The sequence below is a fragment of the Chiloscyllium plagiosum genome, unplaced genomic scaffold, assembly GCF_037043375.1.
Source record: "Chiloscyllium plagiosum isolate Xiang-an unplaced genomic scaffold, Cpla_swu_hap1 HiC_scaffold_16, whole genome shotgun sequence".
Taxonomy (NCBI): domain Eukaryota; kingdom Metazoa; phylum Chordata; class Chondrichthyes; order Orectolobiformes; family Hemiscylliidae; genus Chiloscyllium; species Chiloscyllium plagiosum.
The window spans coordinates 83,895,199-83,915,796 of NW_028270154.1; the positions used below are offsets into that span (position 1 = coordinate 83,895,199).

Here is a 20,598-nt window from a genome sequence, read left to right on the forward strand (position 1 = left end):
CATATCCCTCTAAACATTGCTTATTCTGCCATGTTTGTTTGAGTATACACTTGGAGACTTCAGTCCATGACCTCCCACCCTTTGAGCATCTGACAGCCTTTATTCCATCATCTCCAATATTTTGATGATCAGTTTATAAAAGGGAACGAAGAATTTTTTGTATTGCATCATTTCTTGCATATAGCGGTGAAATTTCCTCTTTGATTCTTCCCTGCACGATCCAGAATTTTAACCCTTTCCTGGATACTTGATTCATCCTCTCCAGCCAATGAATGATTTGCTTGCAGAGGTTTTAGATTTAGATTTAGATTTTATTGTTCAGTACTACTGAGGTGCAGAAGTACAGGAGTACAGTGATAAGTGTGTAATGCCACCACACAAGGTGCCATTAAAAGTACCAAGGTACCTGTGTATGAAAAGACTTAGCTACAAAGTAGTAAGAGTAACAGAGCTAAAAGGTTAAGCGTTACTTCAGAAAATAAGTAGAAAATAAAGAAATAAGGTAATAGTTAACATTAAAGTCTTTCTTAATTACAATAGTCACTTAATTATTGTAATATCCTGAAGGAGGTGTAGACAGGGTGAGAGTCCACAACTACAATGAGAGATCAGTTCCTGTTCTGATATATGTAGCAGTTCACTCAGCATCCATTGTTCAGCCTGTTGTAAATCATCTCTTTGTTCACTGTGGTCCCTTGTCTATTGTGCAGGTGTCAATGAGTCTGATTGTCCCCGTCTGCTGTGTGTACATGTCCTATCGAGGGTGAGATCTGCACCATGACCACATCACACTGGACCCTGGCACTTATAGTTCTATGTCTCATCCAGGGTGAGTATCCAATTCCATTAACCATTATATCAAAACATTAATTTGTGTTTGTATTTTTTCCAGTCTTTTTTCTCCCCCTCTTCTAATGAGTCTTTTGACAACATGATAATTTACTGACATGATGCAAATTATGGGCAGCACAGTGGCTCAGTGGTTAGCACAGCTGCCACATAGCGTCAGGGACCCAGATTTGATTCCAGCCTCAGGTAAGTGGGATATTAAAGCTATTACAGAAACACAGCTGAGGGAGGGACAGGGCTGGCCCCTCAATGTTCTGGGGTACAGATGCTGTGGAGGGGGCGTTGTATTTTTGATTAGGGAGTATGTCACAGCACTGCTGAGAAAACGTTCTTGAGGATTCGTTCACTGAATCTATGTGGGTAGAACTGAGAGATTTAAAGAGGGAGATCAGTTTGATAGCATTGTCCTGTAAGCTCTTCAGTAATCAGCTAGAGGTTGAAGACTGAATACCTAGGGAGATTGCAGATAGCTCAAGAATAAGAAGATTGTAATAGTTGGGATTTTAACTTTCCTAACATTGACTGGGACTGGAATTGTTGGGTTCCTAGCGGAGATATTTGTATCATCGTCAGCTACAGGTGGAGTACACAAAGATTGGAAAGTGGCCAATGTTGTGCCATCTTTTAAGAAAGGCTGCAGGGAAATACTGGGGGATTACAGGCCGGTAAGCCTAATGTCTCTGTGGGTTAGATGTTAGAAAGAATTCTAAGAGCCAGGACTTACAGGCATTTAGAGAGGCAAGAACTCATTTGAGATAGTCACAATGTGTTCTTTCAACATAGGTTTTAGCAAAACCTTTAACAAGGTACATATGGTGGTTTGTGAGTAAGACTAAATCTCACAGGATCCAGAGAGAGTTAGCCAATTGGATACAAAATTGGTTTGAGGGTAAAAGACAGAGTATGGTGGTAGAGGGGTGTTTTACAAACTGAAGGCCCTGTGACCAATGGTGTGCCACGGGGATCGATGCTAGGTCCACTGTTATTCATCATTTATATCAATGATTTGGATGAGAATTTAGGAAGTGTGGTTAGTAAGTTTGCAGATGACACCAACATTAGTGCTACAGTGGACAGTGAAGAAGGTTATCTGGGAATACAGTGAGATCTTGATCAACTGGGCCAGTGGGCTGAGGTTTAATATAGATAAATACAAGGTGCGGTACTTTGGTGATTCAGACCTGGGTAGGACCTACACAGACAATGGTCAGGCTCTGGGGAGTGTTATAGAATAAAGTGATCCAAGGGTACAGGTTCATAGCTCCTTGAAAGTGGAATCACAGGTAGACAGGACGGTGAGGAAGGCTTTCAGCATGCTTGCTTTCATTGGTCAGAGCACTGAGTGAAGGAGTTGGGATGTCTTGTTACAGCTGTACCAGACGTTGGTGAGGCCACATTTGGAGTATTGTGTATAGTTCTGGTTGCCCTGCTATAGAAAGGATATTATTAAACTCAAAGGAGTGCAAAAAAGCTTTATTAGGATGCTAACTGGACTGAAAGGTTTGCATTTGGATAGTCTGAGACTCTTCTCCCTGCTGTGCAGAAAACCGAGGGATGATCTTATATCGGTCTACAAAATCATGAGGAGCATAGATAGGGAGATAGCCAACAGCTTTTCCCCAAGGTAAGGAAGTCTACACTTAGAGGAGAGATACAAAGGGGCCCAGAGGGGCAATTTCTTCACACAGAGGGTGGCGAGTGTCTGGAAGGGGAAACTGGAGGTAGTGATGGAGGTGAGTACAATTTTGTCATTAAAGAGACATTTGGAGTTACATGGATGGGATAGGTATGGAGGGATATTGACCAAGCGCAGGCAAATGGGACTACATTCATTGTGAAAACTGGGCAACATGGACTAGTTGGGCCGAAGTGTCTGTTTCCATACTATAAACCTCTATGACTCGATGACAGTGTATCTCAAGGGAGTTGAATAGTCAGACCTCCATAAAAGACTGTTGTGTTCACTTCCGGCCATCACACATCAAGAAGGAAACATTAACCTCTGAACGACTGCAGGGCAGACTTGATGTGTCAATCCAAGAGTCAGAGAGTTGGTGAGGGACTGCTTCTTAGACCAACGTGTCACTGGAGCCAACCCAAGAACTGGTTATTTTAGGTTTGGTATTATTAGGTTAGATTACTTACAGTGTGGAAACAGGCCCTTCGGCCCAACAAGTCCACACTGACCCGCTGAAGCGAAATCCACCCAGACCCATTCCCCTACATTTACCCCTTCACCTAATACTATGGGCAATTTAGCATGGCCAATTCACCTAACCTGCACATTTTTGGAGTGTGGGAGGAAACCGGAGCAAACCCATGCAGACACAGGGAGAACGTGCAAACTCCACACAGTCAGTCGCCTGAGGCGGGAATTGAACCCGGGTCTCTGGTGCTGTGAGGTAGCAGTGCTAACCACTGTGCCACCGTAATAAGGAAGGATTGGTAAATGGTCTTGTTGCTAAAGATCCTCTTGGAGGGAGTGATCACAATGTGCTCTACTTTCACATTCAGACTGAAAGAGGGAGGACAGAGTTATCACACTGATCCCAGGGGTGAAAGGGCTGTCATATGAGTTGCAAGTGAACAGCTTGGGCTTGTACTTGCTGGAGTTCAGCAGAATGAGGGAGAATCTATTGAGGTACATAAGATGCTGAAGGGGATTGATAAAGTGGACATTGAACAGATGTTCCCCCTTACACTCTCCTGTGGGCAGCATGATGGCTCAATGGTTAGCACTGCTGCCTCACAGCGCCAGAGAGCCAGGTTTGATTCCAGCCTCAGGTGACTGTGTGAGTCTGCACATTCTCCTGGTGTCTGTGTGGGTTTCCTCCAGGTGCTCTGGTTTCCTCCCACAGTCCCAAGATGTGCAAGTTAGGTGGATTGGCCGTGGTTATTACAGGGTTAGGAAAGGGTAGTAGGTCCGGATGGGATGCTCCTCAGAGAGTTAGTGTGGATTGGCTGGGCAGAATGGGCTGCTCCCATACTGTAGGGATTCTATGATTCTTATGGGACAGTCCTGAACAAGAGATCACAAACATAGAGAGGAAAGAGAAGCTACTTCTCCCAGAGGGTTATGAATCTGTGGAACTCAGTGCCCCAGTGAGCAGTGGAGGCAGAATCAATCAACAGATTCAAGAAAGAAATCGATATATTTCTGATGAAAATTGGCCTAAAGGATTGTGGGGAGCAGGCAGGAGTGGAATCATGGAAATCATCAGCTGGGATCATGGCGGAGAGGGCTCAAAGGGCTGATTGCCTACCCCAGCTCCTAATTCCAATGTTCCTATAATTGTCTAGCTGCCAGAACAAAGTTTATATTCTGTTGATTGCAGAAGCTGACGTGATTAAGGATTTTGGTGGGTTAGAAGCACATTAACTACACTCTCCAGAATGAGGAAGAAAAATTGACGCATTTTTGTCAGGAGACCACAACTGTCTAAAGATAACATAGTTCACGGTGTTTGGTTATAAAACTGCCCAGAGTTTATCACAAAACTCTAACTTTAGATCTAAGTTTGCATTTAATGAATATAGAGATAACACTCTGACAATATTTCATCCTTCCACACCGTCTGATATTGAAATAATGTTACAAAGCATAACATCAAGTAATTTATTTAGTCCTGTATCTAGCTATAACAGGGTGAGAGCCAAATCTCAGGCATATGTTTCCCTTTAGTAACGCTCTACTGACCAAGTAGCAAATCTCTCGGTGCAACATGTTTTCAAAATGAAATAGAAGTATCTGTTTTGAATATGCAAGTATTTCCCAGCTCTTCAATTGATGCAAGCAACTATACTATCTCTATATTAATGAAAGAGAAAGCCAGAACTCAAAGCTGCTATTTCAATAAAGGAAATCTGATTTCAGCTGCAGTTTACTTCACAGCAATGAGGCTGTGGTGGTCTTGAAATGAAACTTTCAGAGGAGAATAATTAACATTGTCAGAGAAGATTTAAAGGGCGCAGAGGAGATAGTATGAGTAAGGTGCACAAATTGAGGGCGTAGAAAAGGACAAAGTACAATATCTGAAAGGGGCAGACGATGGAAGATTATGATGAAAATTAAGACAGGTTTTGAATTCACGGGATGATCTTAATGTAATGAGAGGACACCTGGCCAAGGTAAAATAGAAACAAGCACTGACAGGAACACTGTAATGAAACAGCGGATGACTTTTAAGACGATACTTGAAGTTTTGGGCATAATTCTATAAGGGAGAAATATATTGGAAGCAGAGTCAGGATTTCTCGGATAATAAGAGAGATGGAGGACATAGGTATGACAACAAAACAGAGGGTGCATGATGTGTGTCAGATGAATTCCAAATGTAAGAGCCCCGGACCAAATACAATAAGTTGGGAAGGGGAAGTGAAAAGGAAAACGAAAGGTTGGATTTAAGGAAAGAATGTCAAGCAACATAAAGGGAACTCAAAACTCAGCGACTAGCCTGGGAATGTAAGCGGTGGGATGGGTCCTTTCAGGGATTAAGTGGGTTAAATATATTCAGGCGTGCAGATAGCGAAAGGGTTTGCCGTAAATTTCAAAGCATCTCCACATATGGAGGAGATGCCAGAAAATTACACACAACATTCTGGTTCAAAACGAGTGGAAAGACATTTCTGGTAGCTACAGGTCAATCAGTTTGCTAAATTTTTGCAAGCAATAATGGGAGTAATATTCACCAAGCATCTGAGCAGCAATGAATTGAAGAGGAACAACATGGATTTGTAAGAGGATGGATTTGTGCTTAACTTCATGAGAGTTTTTGATGAAATAATGAAGTCGGTTGTTGTCAGGAACGTGGTGGATTTTGTGTGTAGGGATTTTAAGAAACGTGTGACATAATCATATCATAGAGTCATAAAGCTGTACAGCATAGAAAAAGACCCTACAGTCCAACTCGTCCATGCTGACCAGATATCCTCAATTAATTTAGCCCTATTTGCCAGAATTTGGTCCTTACCTCCCTTGACCCTTTCTATTCATGTACCCATCCAGATGCCTTTTAAGTGTTGTACCACTTCCTCTGGCAGCTCATTCCTCTGTGTGAAGAAAATTGCCTTTTAGATCCCTTTTAAATTTTTCCCCTCTTACCTTAAACCTATGCCCTCTAGTTTTAGACTCCCCTATCCTAGGAGAAATACCTTGACTCTTCACCCTATCCATTGCCTCTCATGATTTTATAAACCTCTATACTGTCACCTCTCAATTTCCAATGCTCCAGGGAAAACAGCCCCAGCCTGTTCAGCCTCTCCCGATAGCTCAAACCCTCCAACCCCGGTGACATCCCTGTAAATCTTTTCTGAACCCTTTCAAGTTTAATATCATCTTTCCTATAGCAGGGAGTCTAGAACTGAACACAGGATTCCAAAAGTGGCTGAACCAATGTCCTGTACAGCCACAACATGACATCCCAACTCCTATACTCAATGCTCTGACCAGAAAAAGCGAACATACTAAATGCCTTCTTCACTACCCTGTCTACCTGTTACTCTACATTCAAGGAAATATGAACCATTACCCCAAGGTCTCTTCGTTCGGCACCATCCCTCAGGACCTTAACATTGGGTGTATAAGTCCTGACATGGTTTGCCTTCCCAAATAGCAGCACCTCAGGTTTATCTAAATTAAACTCTACCTGCCCTCCTCGGCCCATCAGCCCGTCTGATCATGGTCCCATTGTACTCTTATATAATCTATTTTCACTGTCCACTGCACCAACAATTTTGGTGTCACCTGTAAACTTACTAACTATACCTCCTATATTCACATCCAAATCTATATAAATGGCAAAACGCAATGGAACCAGCACTAATCCTTGTGGCACTCCACTGGTCACAAGCCTCCAGTCTGAAAAGCAACCCTCCACCACCACTGTCTGTCTCCTACCTTCAAGCCAAACAGCTAGCTGCCCTGGATTCCATATGATCAAACCTTGCTAACCAGTTTACCATGTGGAGCCTTGTCGAACACCTTACTGAAGACCATATAGACAATGTCCCATCACTTTGCCTTCATCAATATTCTTTATAACTCCTTCAAACACCTAAATTAAGTTAGTGAGACATGATTTACCACACACGAAACCACATTGACTATCCTTAATCAGCCCTTGACTTTCCAATTATATAGGTAAAAACAATGACTGCAGATGCTGGAAACCACATTCTGGATTAGTGGTGCTGGAAGAGCATAGCAGTTCAGGCAGCATCCAAGGAGCAGCGAAATCGACGTTTCGGGCAAAAGCCCTTCATCAGGAATAAAGGCAGTGAACCTGAAGCGTGGAGAGATAAGCTAGGGGAGGGTGGGGGTGGGGAGAGAGTAGCATAGAGTACAATGGGTGAGTGGGGGCATCTCCTCCCCCACTTACCCATTGCCCACCATCGATGTCAAGCTCACTGGTCTATAGTTCCCTGGCTTTTCCTTTCCACCTTTCTTAAATAGTGGCCAACCTCCAGTCTTCCAGCACCTCATCTGTGACTATCAATGATACAAATACCTCGTCAAGGGACCCAGCAATCACTTTTCTAGCTTTCCACAAAGTTTGGGATACATCTCATCAGTTCCTGCGGATTTATCCACCTTTATGTGTTTTAAGATATCCAACATCGCGTCCTTTGTAATATGGACACTTTTCAAGATATCACTGTTTATTTCTTCAAATTCTCCAACTTCCAAATCCTTTTCCATGGTAAATATAGATGTTAAATATTCATTTAGTATCACATTCATCACCTGTGGTTCCACACATGGATGGCCTTGTTGATCTTTATCCATATTCTGTCCATAGTTACTCTTTTGTCCTTAATGTATTGTAGAGTTTCTTTGGATTCTCCTTAACGCTGTTTGCCAAAGCTATCTCATGTCCCCTTTGGCCCTCCTGATTTCCCTCGTAAGTATACTCCTACCGCCCTTATATTCCTCTCGGGATTCATTCAATCCCAATTGTCTATACCTGACATATGCCTCCTTTTTCTTGAACAGAGCTTCAATTTCTCTAGTCATCCAGTATTCCCTAAACCTACCAATCTAGTCCTTCTCACTAACAGGAACATATTACGTCTGAACTCACATTACCTCATTTTTGAAGGCCTCCACTTTCCAACCATCCCTTTATCCTGAATAGCCTCTCAATCAACTTTTGAAAGTTTTTGCCTAATACCGTCCTAGCTGGCTTGTTTAACAAAATTCGATGTCATGGAATAGGGAGCAAGTCCTCTCTTCAAGAAAGGAAATAAGGAAATCCCTGGCAATTACAGACCAGTAAGTCTCACGTCTGTCATCTGCAAGGTGTTAGAAAGGATTCTGAGGGATAGGATTTATGACCATCTGGAAGAACATGGCTTGATTAAATGCAGTCAGCACGGCTTTGTGAGGGGCAGGTCATGCCTCACAAATCCTATTGAGTTCTTTGAGGATGTTGCTAGACAAGTTGATGAGGGTCAAGTGGTGGATGTGGTGTATATGGACTTCAGCAAGGCATTTGATAAGGTTCCACATGGTAGGCTCGTTCAGAAGGTCAGGAGGAATGGGATACAGGGAAATTTAGCTGTCTGGGTACAGAATTGGCTGGTCAACAGAAGACAGCAAGTGGTAGTGGAAGGAAAGTATTCTGCCTGGAAGTCAGTGGTGAGTGGTGTTCCACAGGGCTCTGTTCTTGGGCCTCTACTCTTTGTAATTTTTATTAATGACTTGGATGAGGAGATTGAGGATGGGTTAGCAAGTTTGCAGATGACACAAAGGTTGGAGGTGTCATTGACAGTGTAGAGGGCTGTTGTAGGCTGCAGCGGGATATTGACAGGGTGCAGAGATGGGCTGAGAGGTGGCAGATGGTGGTCAACCTGGATAAATGCGAAGTGATGCATTTTGGAAGGTCAAACTTGAAAGTTGAGTACAGGATTAAAGACAGGATTCTTGGCAGTGTGGAGGAACAGAGGGATCTTGGTGTGCAGGTACATAGATCCCTTAACATTGCCACCCAAGTGGACAGGGTTGTTAAGAAAGTATATGGTGTTTTGGCTTTCATTAACAGGGGGATTGAGTTTAAGAGCCGTGAGATCTTGTTGCAGCTCTATAAAACTTTGGTTAGACCGCACTTGGAATACTGCGTCCAGTTCTGGTCGCTCTATTATAGGAAAGATGTGGATGCTTTGGAGAGGGTTCAGAGGAGGTTTACCAGGATGCTGCCTGGAATGGAGGGCTTATGTTAAGAAGAGAGGTTGACTGAGCACGGACTTTTTTCATTGGAAAAAAGAAGGAAGAGAGGGGACCTAATTGAGGTGTACAAGATAATGAGAGGCATAGATAGAGTTGATAGCCAGAGACATTTTCACAGGTCAGAAATTGTTAACACGAGGGGTCATAGTTTTAAGCTGTTTCGCGGAAAGTATAGAGGGGATGTCAGAGACGGGTTCTTTACACAGAGAGTTGTGAGAGCATGGAATGCATTGCCAGCAGCAGTTGTGGAAGAGAGGTCATTGGGGATATTTAAGAGACTGCTGGACATGCACATGGTCACAGAAATTACAGGGTTCGTACATTAGGTTTACCTTACATGAGGATCAGTGGTCGGCACAACATCGTGGGCTGAAGGGCCTGTTCTGTGCTGTGCTATTCTATGTTCTGTGTTCTAAGTTTCAGCTTGGTATAATAAAGTTAGCTAAAATCCAGAAACAAATACATCACCGCAAATATTTACTCTTCCAGACTGGAGGATAATGTTTCCAAAGGCACAAGGAACCCTTTTTATATATATATGTATATATATGATTGGACATTGCAATCAGAGTAAAATTTCAAAATTTGCCAATTATGCTAAACTTGAATGTGGAAATACCGATTTTGGATCGGGGTGGACAAAGTTAAAAATCACACAACACCAGTTTATAGTCCAACAGTTTTATTTTGGAAGCACTAGCTTTCAAAGTGCTGCTCCTTCATCAAGTAGCTGTGAAAGATGATCATCAGACACTGAATTTATTGCAAAAGATTGCAGTGTCATGCAGCTGAAATGATATGTTGAACAAACCTCGACAGAAATCTAGTGCTCCCAAATAAACTGTTGAACTATAACGTGGCGTTGTGTGATTTTTGCCTAAACTTGAAGGTATTGCTGACAGTAAGGATGATATGAATAAACCGCAAAATAACAGCAGAATGTACAGGGAAGTGAAAGATGGAACCTGATAAGGTAATTGCATTGTGATGCAATTTAGCAGAAGTAACAGAGGGTCAGAATATAGATTGGCTAGACTTCAACTGGAATGTTGTACCTAGTTATGGCCACAATATGCTACAAAGGATGACAGAGTCAGTGAGAAGGTGGGGAGCTTAATGAAGCTAATGGTAAGAGATTTTAGCTACAAGTTTGGGTTGGAGAATTTAGGGATGTTCTCCACTGAAGAAAAGGGGATGAAAGAGAGGTTTAATGGATGCATACAAGATTATGACAGACTTCGATAAGGCAGACAAAGAAAAGCTGAAACAAAAAAAACAGAAATTGATGCATAAGCAGGTCTGGCAGTATCCGTAGAGAGAAATCAGAGTTAACATTTCAGGTCAAGTGGTTCGTCTGCAGGACTACTGTTTTCATATGTTAATGTTCAAAGAGCAGGGCTCTCATGTTTAAAGTGATTACTGCAGTGGGATGGGAGGGGAGAAAACCCAGAACAGATGGGCTGAATGGCCTGTTCCTGTGCCATAATGACTTTTTAACTCACAGTGCATTCGTGTAATTAATGCAGTTTTGTAGAATTACTTACTTTAAGAGTTGGCTTGAGCAATGCAAAGGGATCTCTTCCAATATAGAAAATGGAATATAGAAATAGAAAACATTTGCATAAATTTCCTGCTTCCTGTCACATTTGTCTTGCTAATGTTTCAGGTCAATGACTTTTCATCACAACAAGCAGAGATTAGAAATGAACAGTTTTAAATAAGTATAGACACAGGGGAAGGATTGTTTGCATAGAAATAGCAGAGGACAGGTTTGGAGGCCAGGAGTGATTAAATGGTGAAAGGGGATTATTGGAAAAGACGGTGAGAATAGATCAGACGTTGAAGCAGCGAAGATAGAAAACGGTTGCGGAAGAGTTGCCCCCACCCCCATAACTGAAACAAGATCAGAACTTTTCAATATTCATAATCAGGATCTAAGATTTACTTGAGGGCACCACTCTGAAATGTTTGCCCCGGGCAGCCAGTACCACTGTGGATCCACTCATATCTAGGAATCTCCTGTGAACCACAAAGTTAGTAACTTTCCTGAACTGTGCTGCTGACGTTGACCGAGTTCCTGCTGGTAATTCATTTTGCAATGCACAGTGTGAAAAGCCTCTGTGCTTAACTGTAGCTCACAATGTACAATACTGGTTATCACACATCCACATTTACACTCATATTTAGCTGAAGATTTGTATTTCCCATGTTGTGGGCTTTGTTATTGTCCTTTGCAATTAGTTATCAGTGTGAATTTACATTACATTTGCACTTGACCTTTTTCTGAGACCATAGATGTTGATTATTCAGCTCAGAGCATGTGAACAATGACAGCTCTTGATGGAGACTGCAGACTCCATTAGAAACATAGAAAATAGGTGCAGGATTAGGCTGTTTGGCCCCTTTGAGCCTGTCCCACCATTCAATATGATCATGTTGGATCATGCAATCTCAATATCATATTCCCACCCACTCCTCATACCCTTTGAACCCTTTATCTATAAGGGCCACGTCCAGCTCTCTCTTGAATATATCTAATAAAACTGGCCCTGACTGCTTCCTGTGGAAGAGAATTCCACAGATTCACAACTCTCTGAGTGAAGAAATTCTTCCTCACTTCAGTCCTGAACGGCTTACCGCTTATTCTTAGACCCTGATGTTACAGCAAAAAAGCCGGTTCCTATCATCAAGTCACCCTTTACTTACCTGTGCACAGTACACTGGATGTGACCAGACAGCTCGGAGTCAGGGCCTCAACTGAGAAGATTCTAATCTTGTGTTTATAGCATACTTTAAAATCCCGATACGGTCTCCCCGGTTCCCCAACTCCAAGAAGATGGGTGCAAGTGAAAGTTCTTCAGGCAAGTTCAGCTTTCTCCAATCGCCACTGAAATAACTCCTCAGAGGCCCAATCCTATCAAAAAGTCACCCTTTTTTTAAGAGTGCATGGTCCATTAGCTGTGGCCAGGTAGCTCGGAATCAGTTTTTGAATTGAGATTCTCATCTCCTCGTTATACTTTTATTTTCTGTATAGGAAACTTCAGCTTGAGGCCTAAACACAAAGGTCTCGGCCACACACAGAAACCCGGTCCACACACAAGGGTCAACCCAGGGACTACACACGAAGACTGAGCACTGCGCATACACACAAAGGCCCAGGCCATGGCCTTTACACAAAGGCTCAGTCTGAGGCCCACATATAAAGGTTCAGCCTTGGGCCTACATACAAAGGCTCAGCCTGGGACCTATACACAAAGTTGAGGCCTACAGAGAAAAGTTCAGCCTGGGACCTACACACAAAGACTCAGCCTGAGGCCTACATATTGAAATAACAGCACAGAGGCCAGGTCCTATCACCAAGTCACCCTTTATTTATTTGTGCACAGTACACTGGCTGTGCCAATGAACTCGGAGTCACTCCTCAATTGAGGAGATTAGACTCTCATGGTTATTGTGGTCAGTCAAGGCTTTCCTGATTGGCCCAGGTTATCAACCCCAATGAAGGATCTTATAGTCAACATGGCCCACCTGGTCCCAGTCACTACAGACCCCTAGTCTGGACTTCCCCAACATGGGGAAGATTCTTCCCACATCTAGCCAGTCCACTCCCATCAGGATGTTTCTGTGATAACCCCCCACCACTTTCTTCGAAATTACAGTGAGTACAAGCCCAGTCGATCCAGTATGTCAGTCCTGCCATCTCGGGAATCAGTCTAGTCAACATTCACTGGACTCCCTCAAAGTCGAGTGTCTTTCCTCAGACCAGGATACCAAAGATGTGGCCTCACCCAGTCTAACTGCAGCAAGACATCCTTACTCTGATACTCAAATCTTCTTGCTATGAAGGCCAGCATGCCATTAGCTTTCCTCACTGCCTGCTGCATCTGCAACTCAACCGTCAGCGACTGTTCCACCATGACACCCAGGTCTCGTTGTACCCCACCTCTTTCTAAACTGCCACCATTCAGATAATAATCTGCCTTCCTGTTCTTGCCACCAAAGTGGATAACTCTACATTTATCAACATTATCTTGCATTTGCCGCACATGTGCCCACTCAGCCAGCCTGTGGTTAGCTGTTCCCAATTAGCACACCACTCGATCAGGAGGGGAAAGAGATCAACCTGAAGTCAACAACATTCCAAAATGAATATCAAGAAATGAGTCAAGAGTGTGGTGCTGGAAAACACAGCCGGTCAGGCTGAGGAGCAAGAGAATCAACGTTTCGGGCATAAGCCCTTCATCAGGAATGTTGATTCTCCTGCTCCTCAGATGCTGCCCGACCAGCTGCGCTTCTCCAGCACCACACTCTTCAACTCTGATCTCCAGCATCTGCAGTCCTCACTTTCTCCTAGCAAGAAAGGACCCTTGACTCTATCTAACTCCACAGCCACGATATCTACATAATACATACGCTCCCCCTACTAGTCAAAAATCATATGACCACCTGAGGAAGAACAAATTAAAACCTGAGTCAGGTCGGGGTGAAAGGAAATGAGGAAATCTCTTCTGAACTCCATGAGACAATGAACATTTGACCACTGTGCAAGTTATATGTAGCGATCAGCACCCCTGTCAGATATAGGTCAAACTTTCCACTTAAAAGAATATAGTGCATCAGTATAACTGGCCATACTATAGGTCCACTCTTCTCAAATAAGAACCATATCTTGATTTCTAACCTAGTTCCAGCCTTACATTACTTCATATCATGATGGTCCCGAAACTATTCAGTTAAAACAAACCATCAAGAGGGACACAACTTTATCCCTTCATCATCTTAGAAAAGTCGATCAAGTCACCCTTCAGTGTACTAAAAGCAAAATACGCTGTAGATTTTAAATAAAAACAGAAAGTGCTGAAGTCAATCAGCAGGTCTGGCGAAAGATTTACGAACAAAAGGAGTTAAACAGGATTTGAAATGTTAATGTTGTTTCTCTGCACAGATGCTGCCAAATCTGACAAATTCTCACCAACATTTCCTGTTCTTAATCCACCTTTGAGTACACTTGTCTCCATGGTATCGAAGAAAGAAGCAGATATTTATTACAGTTTACTATTATGTGTACGCATTACATACACAGGCATATAAATCTGTAGGATAACATTACACTTTGAGATTACAACTGAGACACAGAGCAGCACCTCACATAAAACAGAGTATGAGATCTTTATGCCTTGGCTCCACAGACTATGATCGAGTGACAATATCATGACCATGTCTCTTAAACGGATACTGACATATTGGCTTGAGCCACCACACACCAACCAGAATATACATTCAATAGACTATCTTCCACCATTCCAAACAGATGCAGCATGATGTTACCACCAAATTCACCTTCCCTTCTCTTCAGTTTTGGTATTTCGAAAGAACTATTCAGAGTCGAGAGTGCAGTGCTGGAAAGGCAGAGCGGGTCAGGAAGCAACCGAGGAGCAGGACAGTCGATGTTTCAGGCATATGCCTTTCATTAGGAATGAGCTTTCTGCTCAAAGGAGCTATTCACACAGTAATACCTTATCCCACTTCTCAATCGCTCAAATCTCAGTCACCGCTCCAACAGCACCAATTACACCTCACCTTTGACCTGTGCAAGAAGATGCAACTCCTGTCCCTTTATCTCCTCCTTTCACGCACTGCAAGGCGCGGACTCTAACTTCAGGTCAAAGGGTGATTTCCTTACACTTGTTTGTATTTGGTATGATGTATTCACTGCTCACAGTGCAATTTCCTCCATAATGTTGTGAATGCATGGAATGTGTTGCCAGCTGTGGTGGTGGAGGCAGAGTCACTGGGGACATTTAAGCGACTGCTAGACATGCACATGGAGAGCAGTGAGTTGAGAGGTGCATAGGTTAAATTGCTATATTTTACATTAGGATTAAATCTCGGCACAACATCGTGGGCCAAAGGGCCGGTTCTGTGCTGTACTTTTCTATGTTCAATGTCTATGTTCTATAATATGTGGCCAAATGAAGATTGGATTACACACACTGCTACCCAGGGGCTCTGTGGCAAAATGGTAGTGTTCCCTACCTCTGAAGTAGGCAGCCTGGGTTCAAGACCTTCAGAGGTGTGTAGTAATATTTCTGAACAGATTGCTTAGAAATACCTCTTAAGTTGCAAGGGCATGCTAAAACCATTCAGTATATGGAAGCAGTTCATGAATGTAGCTGATTATTGTTTTCACAAGGGCACTTGGGGATGAGCAATAAATATTGGTCTGGTCAAGCTCACTCAAATCCCACAGAGTAATATTAAAAGGGCATATGTTCCATCATACTAGAGTATAACGATCTTGTCCTCGTCATACATGAGGTATGACTTCGCTGATGTAATCGCATATTAAAGTATTACAGGCAATATTCCAGCAGACAGCTGGAACTGACAACCGGAAGCGGCAGAGACAAATCACTATAAATGCCGGAGGAAACATCACAGAAGCGCTTCACAGGAGGCTCCCAAGCACTGAGGGTGTCACCTAGACAGGGGACGAAATATCTGCAACACAAATTCCCAGCTCGGCGAACAGAATCACAACAACGAGCACCCGAGCTACAAATCTTCTCACAAACTTTGGGCAGTATTAAAGCAATACCTGAGAAAATTGATTGATTTGGCCATACAGAGTCAAGCCTGGCATAAAATAACAGGTCTGAAAAATGTGTTGCTGGAAAAGCGCAGCAGGTCAGGCAGCATCCAAGGAGCAGGAGAATCGATGTTTCGGGCATAAGCCTTTCTTCAGATTCCTGACCTGACCTGCTGCGCTTTTCCAGCAACACATTTTTCAGCTCTGATCTCCAGCATCTGCAGTCCTCACTTTCTCCTAGTTGATATAACAACGGGTCATTTACAAGGGAAAAGCAAAACCAAATGCATTACATCATAATGTCATGTTGGACCAGGAACACAAAGGCATTGAATGCATAATGTGGCCTGAATGCTATTGGGTCTGCATGCAGCCAGGTGAGTGGAGAATATTCCATCAAACTCATGATTTGTGCCTTTCAGGAGGCAGGAGGCGAGATTTATTTTATTTATTCATTTGTGGGATATGGGAGTCACTGGCTGGACCCAGCTTTTATTGCCCATCCCCAGTTGCCCCTTAAGAAGGTGGGAGTGAGCTGCCTTCTGACCCACAATGCCATTAGGGAGGGAATTCCAAATTTTAGACCCAGCAACAGTAAAGGAAGAGTGATACATTTCCATGTCAGGACGGTCAGTGGCTTGGAGGGGCACTTGAATGTGGTGGTGTTCCCATGTTTCTGCACCCCTTGTCCTTCTCGATGGAAGTAGTCAGAGTTTGGAAGATGCTGCCTGACGATCTTTGGTGAATTTCCACAGTGTATCTCTTAGATAGTAAACACTGCAGCTACAGATCATTGGTGATGGAGGGTGGATGCTTGTGGATGTGGTGCCAATCAAGCGGCTGCTTTGTCCTGGATGGTGACAAGCTTCTTGAGTATTGTTGGAGCTGCACCCATCTAGGCCAGCGGGGAGTATACCATCACACTCATGACTTGTGCCTTGTAGATGGTGGACAGGCTTTGGGGAGTCAGGAGGTGAGTTACCTGCCATAGTATTCCCAACCTCTGACCTATCTAGGAGCCACCGTTATTCACCGCAAAATTTCAATTCTCTGACCCTCTGTTGGAGCCAATGTTTACATTCTGGATTAGTGGTGCTGGAAGAGCACAGCAGTTCAGGCACCATCCAAGGAGCAGCAAAATCGATGTTTCGGGCAAAAGCCCTTCATCAGGAATAAAGCTTTTTCAGGGCAGAGGAAATGACCTGGGAGTTGCAGTGGGAGAGGGACTCTCTGAGATTCTTGTAGAGAGAGGAGAAAAGATTCTTCAAGGCATTGCCCGAAACGTGGATTTCGCTGCTCCTTGGATGCTGCCTGAACTGCTGTGCTCTTCCAGCACCACTAATCCAGAATCTGGTTTCCAGCATCTGCAGTCATTGTTTTTACCCCGCCAATGTTTACATGGCTGGTCCAATTCAGTTTCTGAACAATGATAACTGACAAGATATTGATCGAGTGATTCGAATTCACTGATAAGGTACAGTCTTTTGCTTTGTAATTAGATTTGGGCGGCACGGTGGCACAATGGTTAGCACTGCTGCCTCACAGCGCCAGAGACCCAGGTTCATTTCCCGCCTCAGGCGACTGACTGTGTGGAGTTTGCACATTCTCCCCGTGTCTGCGTGGGTTTCCTCCGGGTGCTCCGGTTTCCTCCCACAGTCCAAAGATGTGCAGGGTCAGGTGAATTGGCCATGCTAAATTGCCCGTAGTGTTAGGTAAGGGGTAAATGTAGGGGTATGGGTGGGTTTCGCTTCGGCGGGTCGCTGTGGACTTGTTGGGCCAAAGGGCCTGTTTCCACACTGTAATCTAATCTAATCTAATCTAGATTCCCATATGAAATACCTTTTCTGTGGAAGAGTTCAAAGTCAATGGAAGTGACCAAGAAGCAAGATTAAGCAATAAAGCTTACTACGGACATAATGCCTTGATCTAAATTTACAGTTTTACCCATCTCCAGCAGCTAACTATTGACAGAAAGTACTGGTGAGTTGGTGGGGCCTGGATTCCTGATCCAATTCTCAATAAGGACATCACAACCAAGACATCAGTTCTAGGGTCTATTGAGTGATCCAAGACACCAAGTAGAGATCCCTTCTCCTCTTCAAAACGTCATATACTCCTAGGGATGTACAGCATGGAAACAGACCCTTCAGTACAATTCATCCATACTGACCAGATATCCTAAATTAATCTAGTCCCATTTGCCAGCATTTGGCCCATATTGCTCTAAACCCTTCCTATTCATATACCCATCCTGATGCCTTTTAAATGGTGGAATTGTATTGGCCTCCACCACTTCTTCTGGCATCCATTCGTGCACCACCTTCTGCGTGAAAACATTGCCCCTTAAGTCCCTTTTAAACGTTTCCTCTCTCACCTTTAATCTATGCCCTCTAGTTTGGGACTCCCCTTGTTATTTACTTTATCTATGCCCCTCACGATTTTATAAACCTCTATAAGGAAACCGCTCAGCCTCCCACGCTCCAGGGAAAGTAACTGTTGTGAGACTTTTTTTAATGTCTAACTGAGGGCTTAGCACTCACTTAAAAAATTGCACCTACAACAATGTAGCACTTGTATAAATGGGGCATTTTTGTTCAAATCTTTCTCAGATCTTTGTCGTGACCTTCTGTTGGAATGAGGTAAGAGCACTTCCATTGAGCTTCAATTTCCTTGAAGCTCTGTCAATATCTTTGAATTAAATGCACCATAAAATTGTGGAAAATGATTAAATGATGTAAAGCCAATTGGATTTAATGCTGACAGTGGGTTTGAGTTCAGTGATATCAATATTTGCTTTTTTCTTTTATCCACTCCCTACCCAGGATGTTCGTCTATGAATGGATGGGGTGTTTCAGTTCCAGGATCTCTTTCTGCATTGCAGGGATCATCTGTGACCTTTAAATGTTCTTTCCGGTACCCTGATAGACCTCAGCCTGCACACAAGATAATTGCCGTTTGGTTAAAAGACCCATGCCTCGATGGTTCTGAAGAACTATACAACAGTGACAATCCGAATCAGGACCCTGGGATAGAATGGATTGGAAATCTGGGTCAGAAAAACTGTTCTCTTCGAATTAAAGATGTTCAGAAAAAGCACAATCACATTTTCTGCTTCAGATTTAGGATAGTAGGTAAAGACAACTGGACAGGAAAGCCAGGCTTGCAGCTCATTGTTTACGGTAATTATTCCTGCCTGAGAGTTATTTTCATAGAATCATAGAATCATAGAGTGCAGAGAGGTTCTTCAGCCCATCGAGTCTGTGCTGACATGTGAGAAACACCTGACCTCCAACCTAGTCCCGTTTACCAGCATGTGACCCGTACCCTTGAATGTTATGGTGTGCCAAGTGTTCAGCCAGGTACTTTTTAAAGGGTGTGGGGGAACTCCCCTCTACCACCTTCCCAGGCAGCACATTCCAAACCATTACCAGCCTCTGGGTAAAAAGGTCTTTCCCCACCTCCCCCAAAACCTGCTGCCCCTCACCTTGACCCTGTGTCCCCTCATGACAGAGCCTTCAACTGAGGGGAACAGCTGCTCCTTATTCACTCTGTCAATATCCATCATAATCTTCTACACCTCAATCAGATTTCTTCTTGGTCTTCTCTGCTCCAATAAAAACAACCCAAACCTGTCCAGTCTCTCCTCATACCTTGCATCTCCATCCCAGGCAGCATCCTGGTGAGTGTCCTCTGCACACCCTCCAGTTCAATCACAAAGCCCCTGTCATGTAGCAACCAGAGATACACACAGTACACTAGCGGTGGTCTCACTAATGCTCTGGAGTAGGACACTCCAGCCAGAGACCATCCACTCTGCCTGTTTTTCTTCACCTTTTCTTCTTTCTTGTCTCTTTTTTTATCCTCCGAGTGCTTTTCTTTCTTCCTCTCCTTTTTTTCCTCTTTGATTCCCGGCATCCCTGACAATTCCTGACCTGCCCAGCCTGGTGCCGCGACCTCCCTGTGTGGCAAGGTGGCAGTCCTGGCCTCCCAGCATGGGCGTGGCAATGTCCCAGCATCCCAGAGTTGGCGTAGTAACTTCCCGGTCTCCCAGCATTGCCACGGTAACTTCCCAGCCTCCCAGAGTTGGTGTGTCAATCTCCTGGCTTCCCAGAGTTGGCATAGTGACCTCCCAACCTCCCAATCTCCTGGCCTCCCAGTGTTGGTACGGTGGCCTCTCAGCCTCTCAGAGTTGTCGTAGTGACCTCCCGGCCTCCCAGCATTGGCATAGCGACATCCCAGCCTGGTGCTGAAGCCTCTTCCTGCAGGGGTCTCTCAGCATCGCAATCTTCCGCCCTCCTGCAGTGGCCTTTCAGTGTGGCATGTGGTGTGGAGCCAGGGCGAGGTTCGGACTGGGAGCTAGTGCCAGCGTGGTCTGCTGTACTGAACTCTTTTCTGTAATGCTGGGCATGTTTATTTCAGTAACAAATCTTGAACTGTGTCTCTGTACTTTTGTATCTAAATCAATGCTGTAGTTGGTGACATACAAACATTTCACTGTATTCATTGGGTACAAGTGACAACAAACACTATTCTATTCTTTACCTGGATTGATAAAGACAAATCTCCCTTATGCCTTTTTCTCACCACCCTCCTAACATACCCTTCCAACTTCAGAGACTTGTGGGCAAACATGCTGAGGCCCCTTTGTTCCTCAGAACTTCCTCATGTCATGCCATTCATTGAATACCTTCTTGACAAATTAATCCTTCCAAAGTGTATCACTTCACACCTTTCACTCCATCTGCCACTTACCTTCCCAATTGACCACCCTTTTTTTAATCTTCTCCTTACCCAAGACACTCAACCTCATTGTTAACTGCCCGACCAATCTTTGTGTCATCTGTAAACTTACTGATTGAACCCCCAAACCCCCATGTCATTTCTGTCAATGATGAATAATAGAAGACCCAGCACAGACCCCAGTCTTGTACAAATG

General features: G+C 43.8%; 1 protein-coding gene across 5 annotated transcripts in view; it reads left to right on the plus strand.

Annotated features, from left to right (window-relative positions):
• LOC122556803 (sialic acid-binding Ig-like lectin 13) overlaps positions 1–20,598 on the plus strand; it is an 89,992-nt gene that overhangs the window by 11,896 nt on the left and 57,498 nt on the right. For all 5 annotated transcript variants that reach the window (XM_043704007.2, XM_087995484.1, XM_043704005.2 and 2 more), the window contains exons 2-3: positions 711–829; positions 18,485–18,841. In XM_043704007.2, coding sequence (XP_043559942.2) covers positions 778–829; positions 18,485–18,841 — 409 coding nt within the window. In that variant the 5' untranslated portion in view covers positions 711–777. The remainder of the gene's footprint in view (positions 1–710; positions 830–18,484; positions 18,842–20,598) is intronic.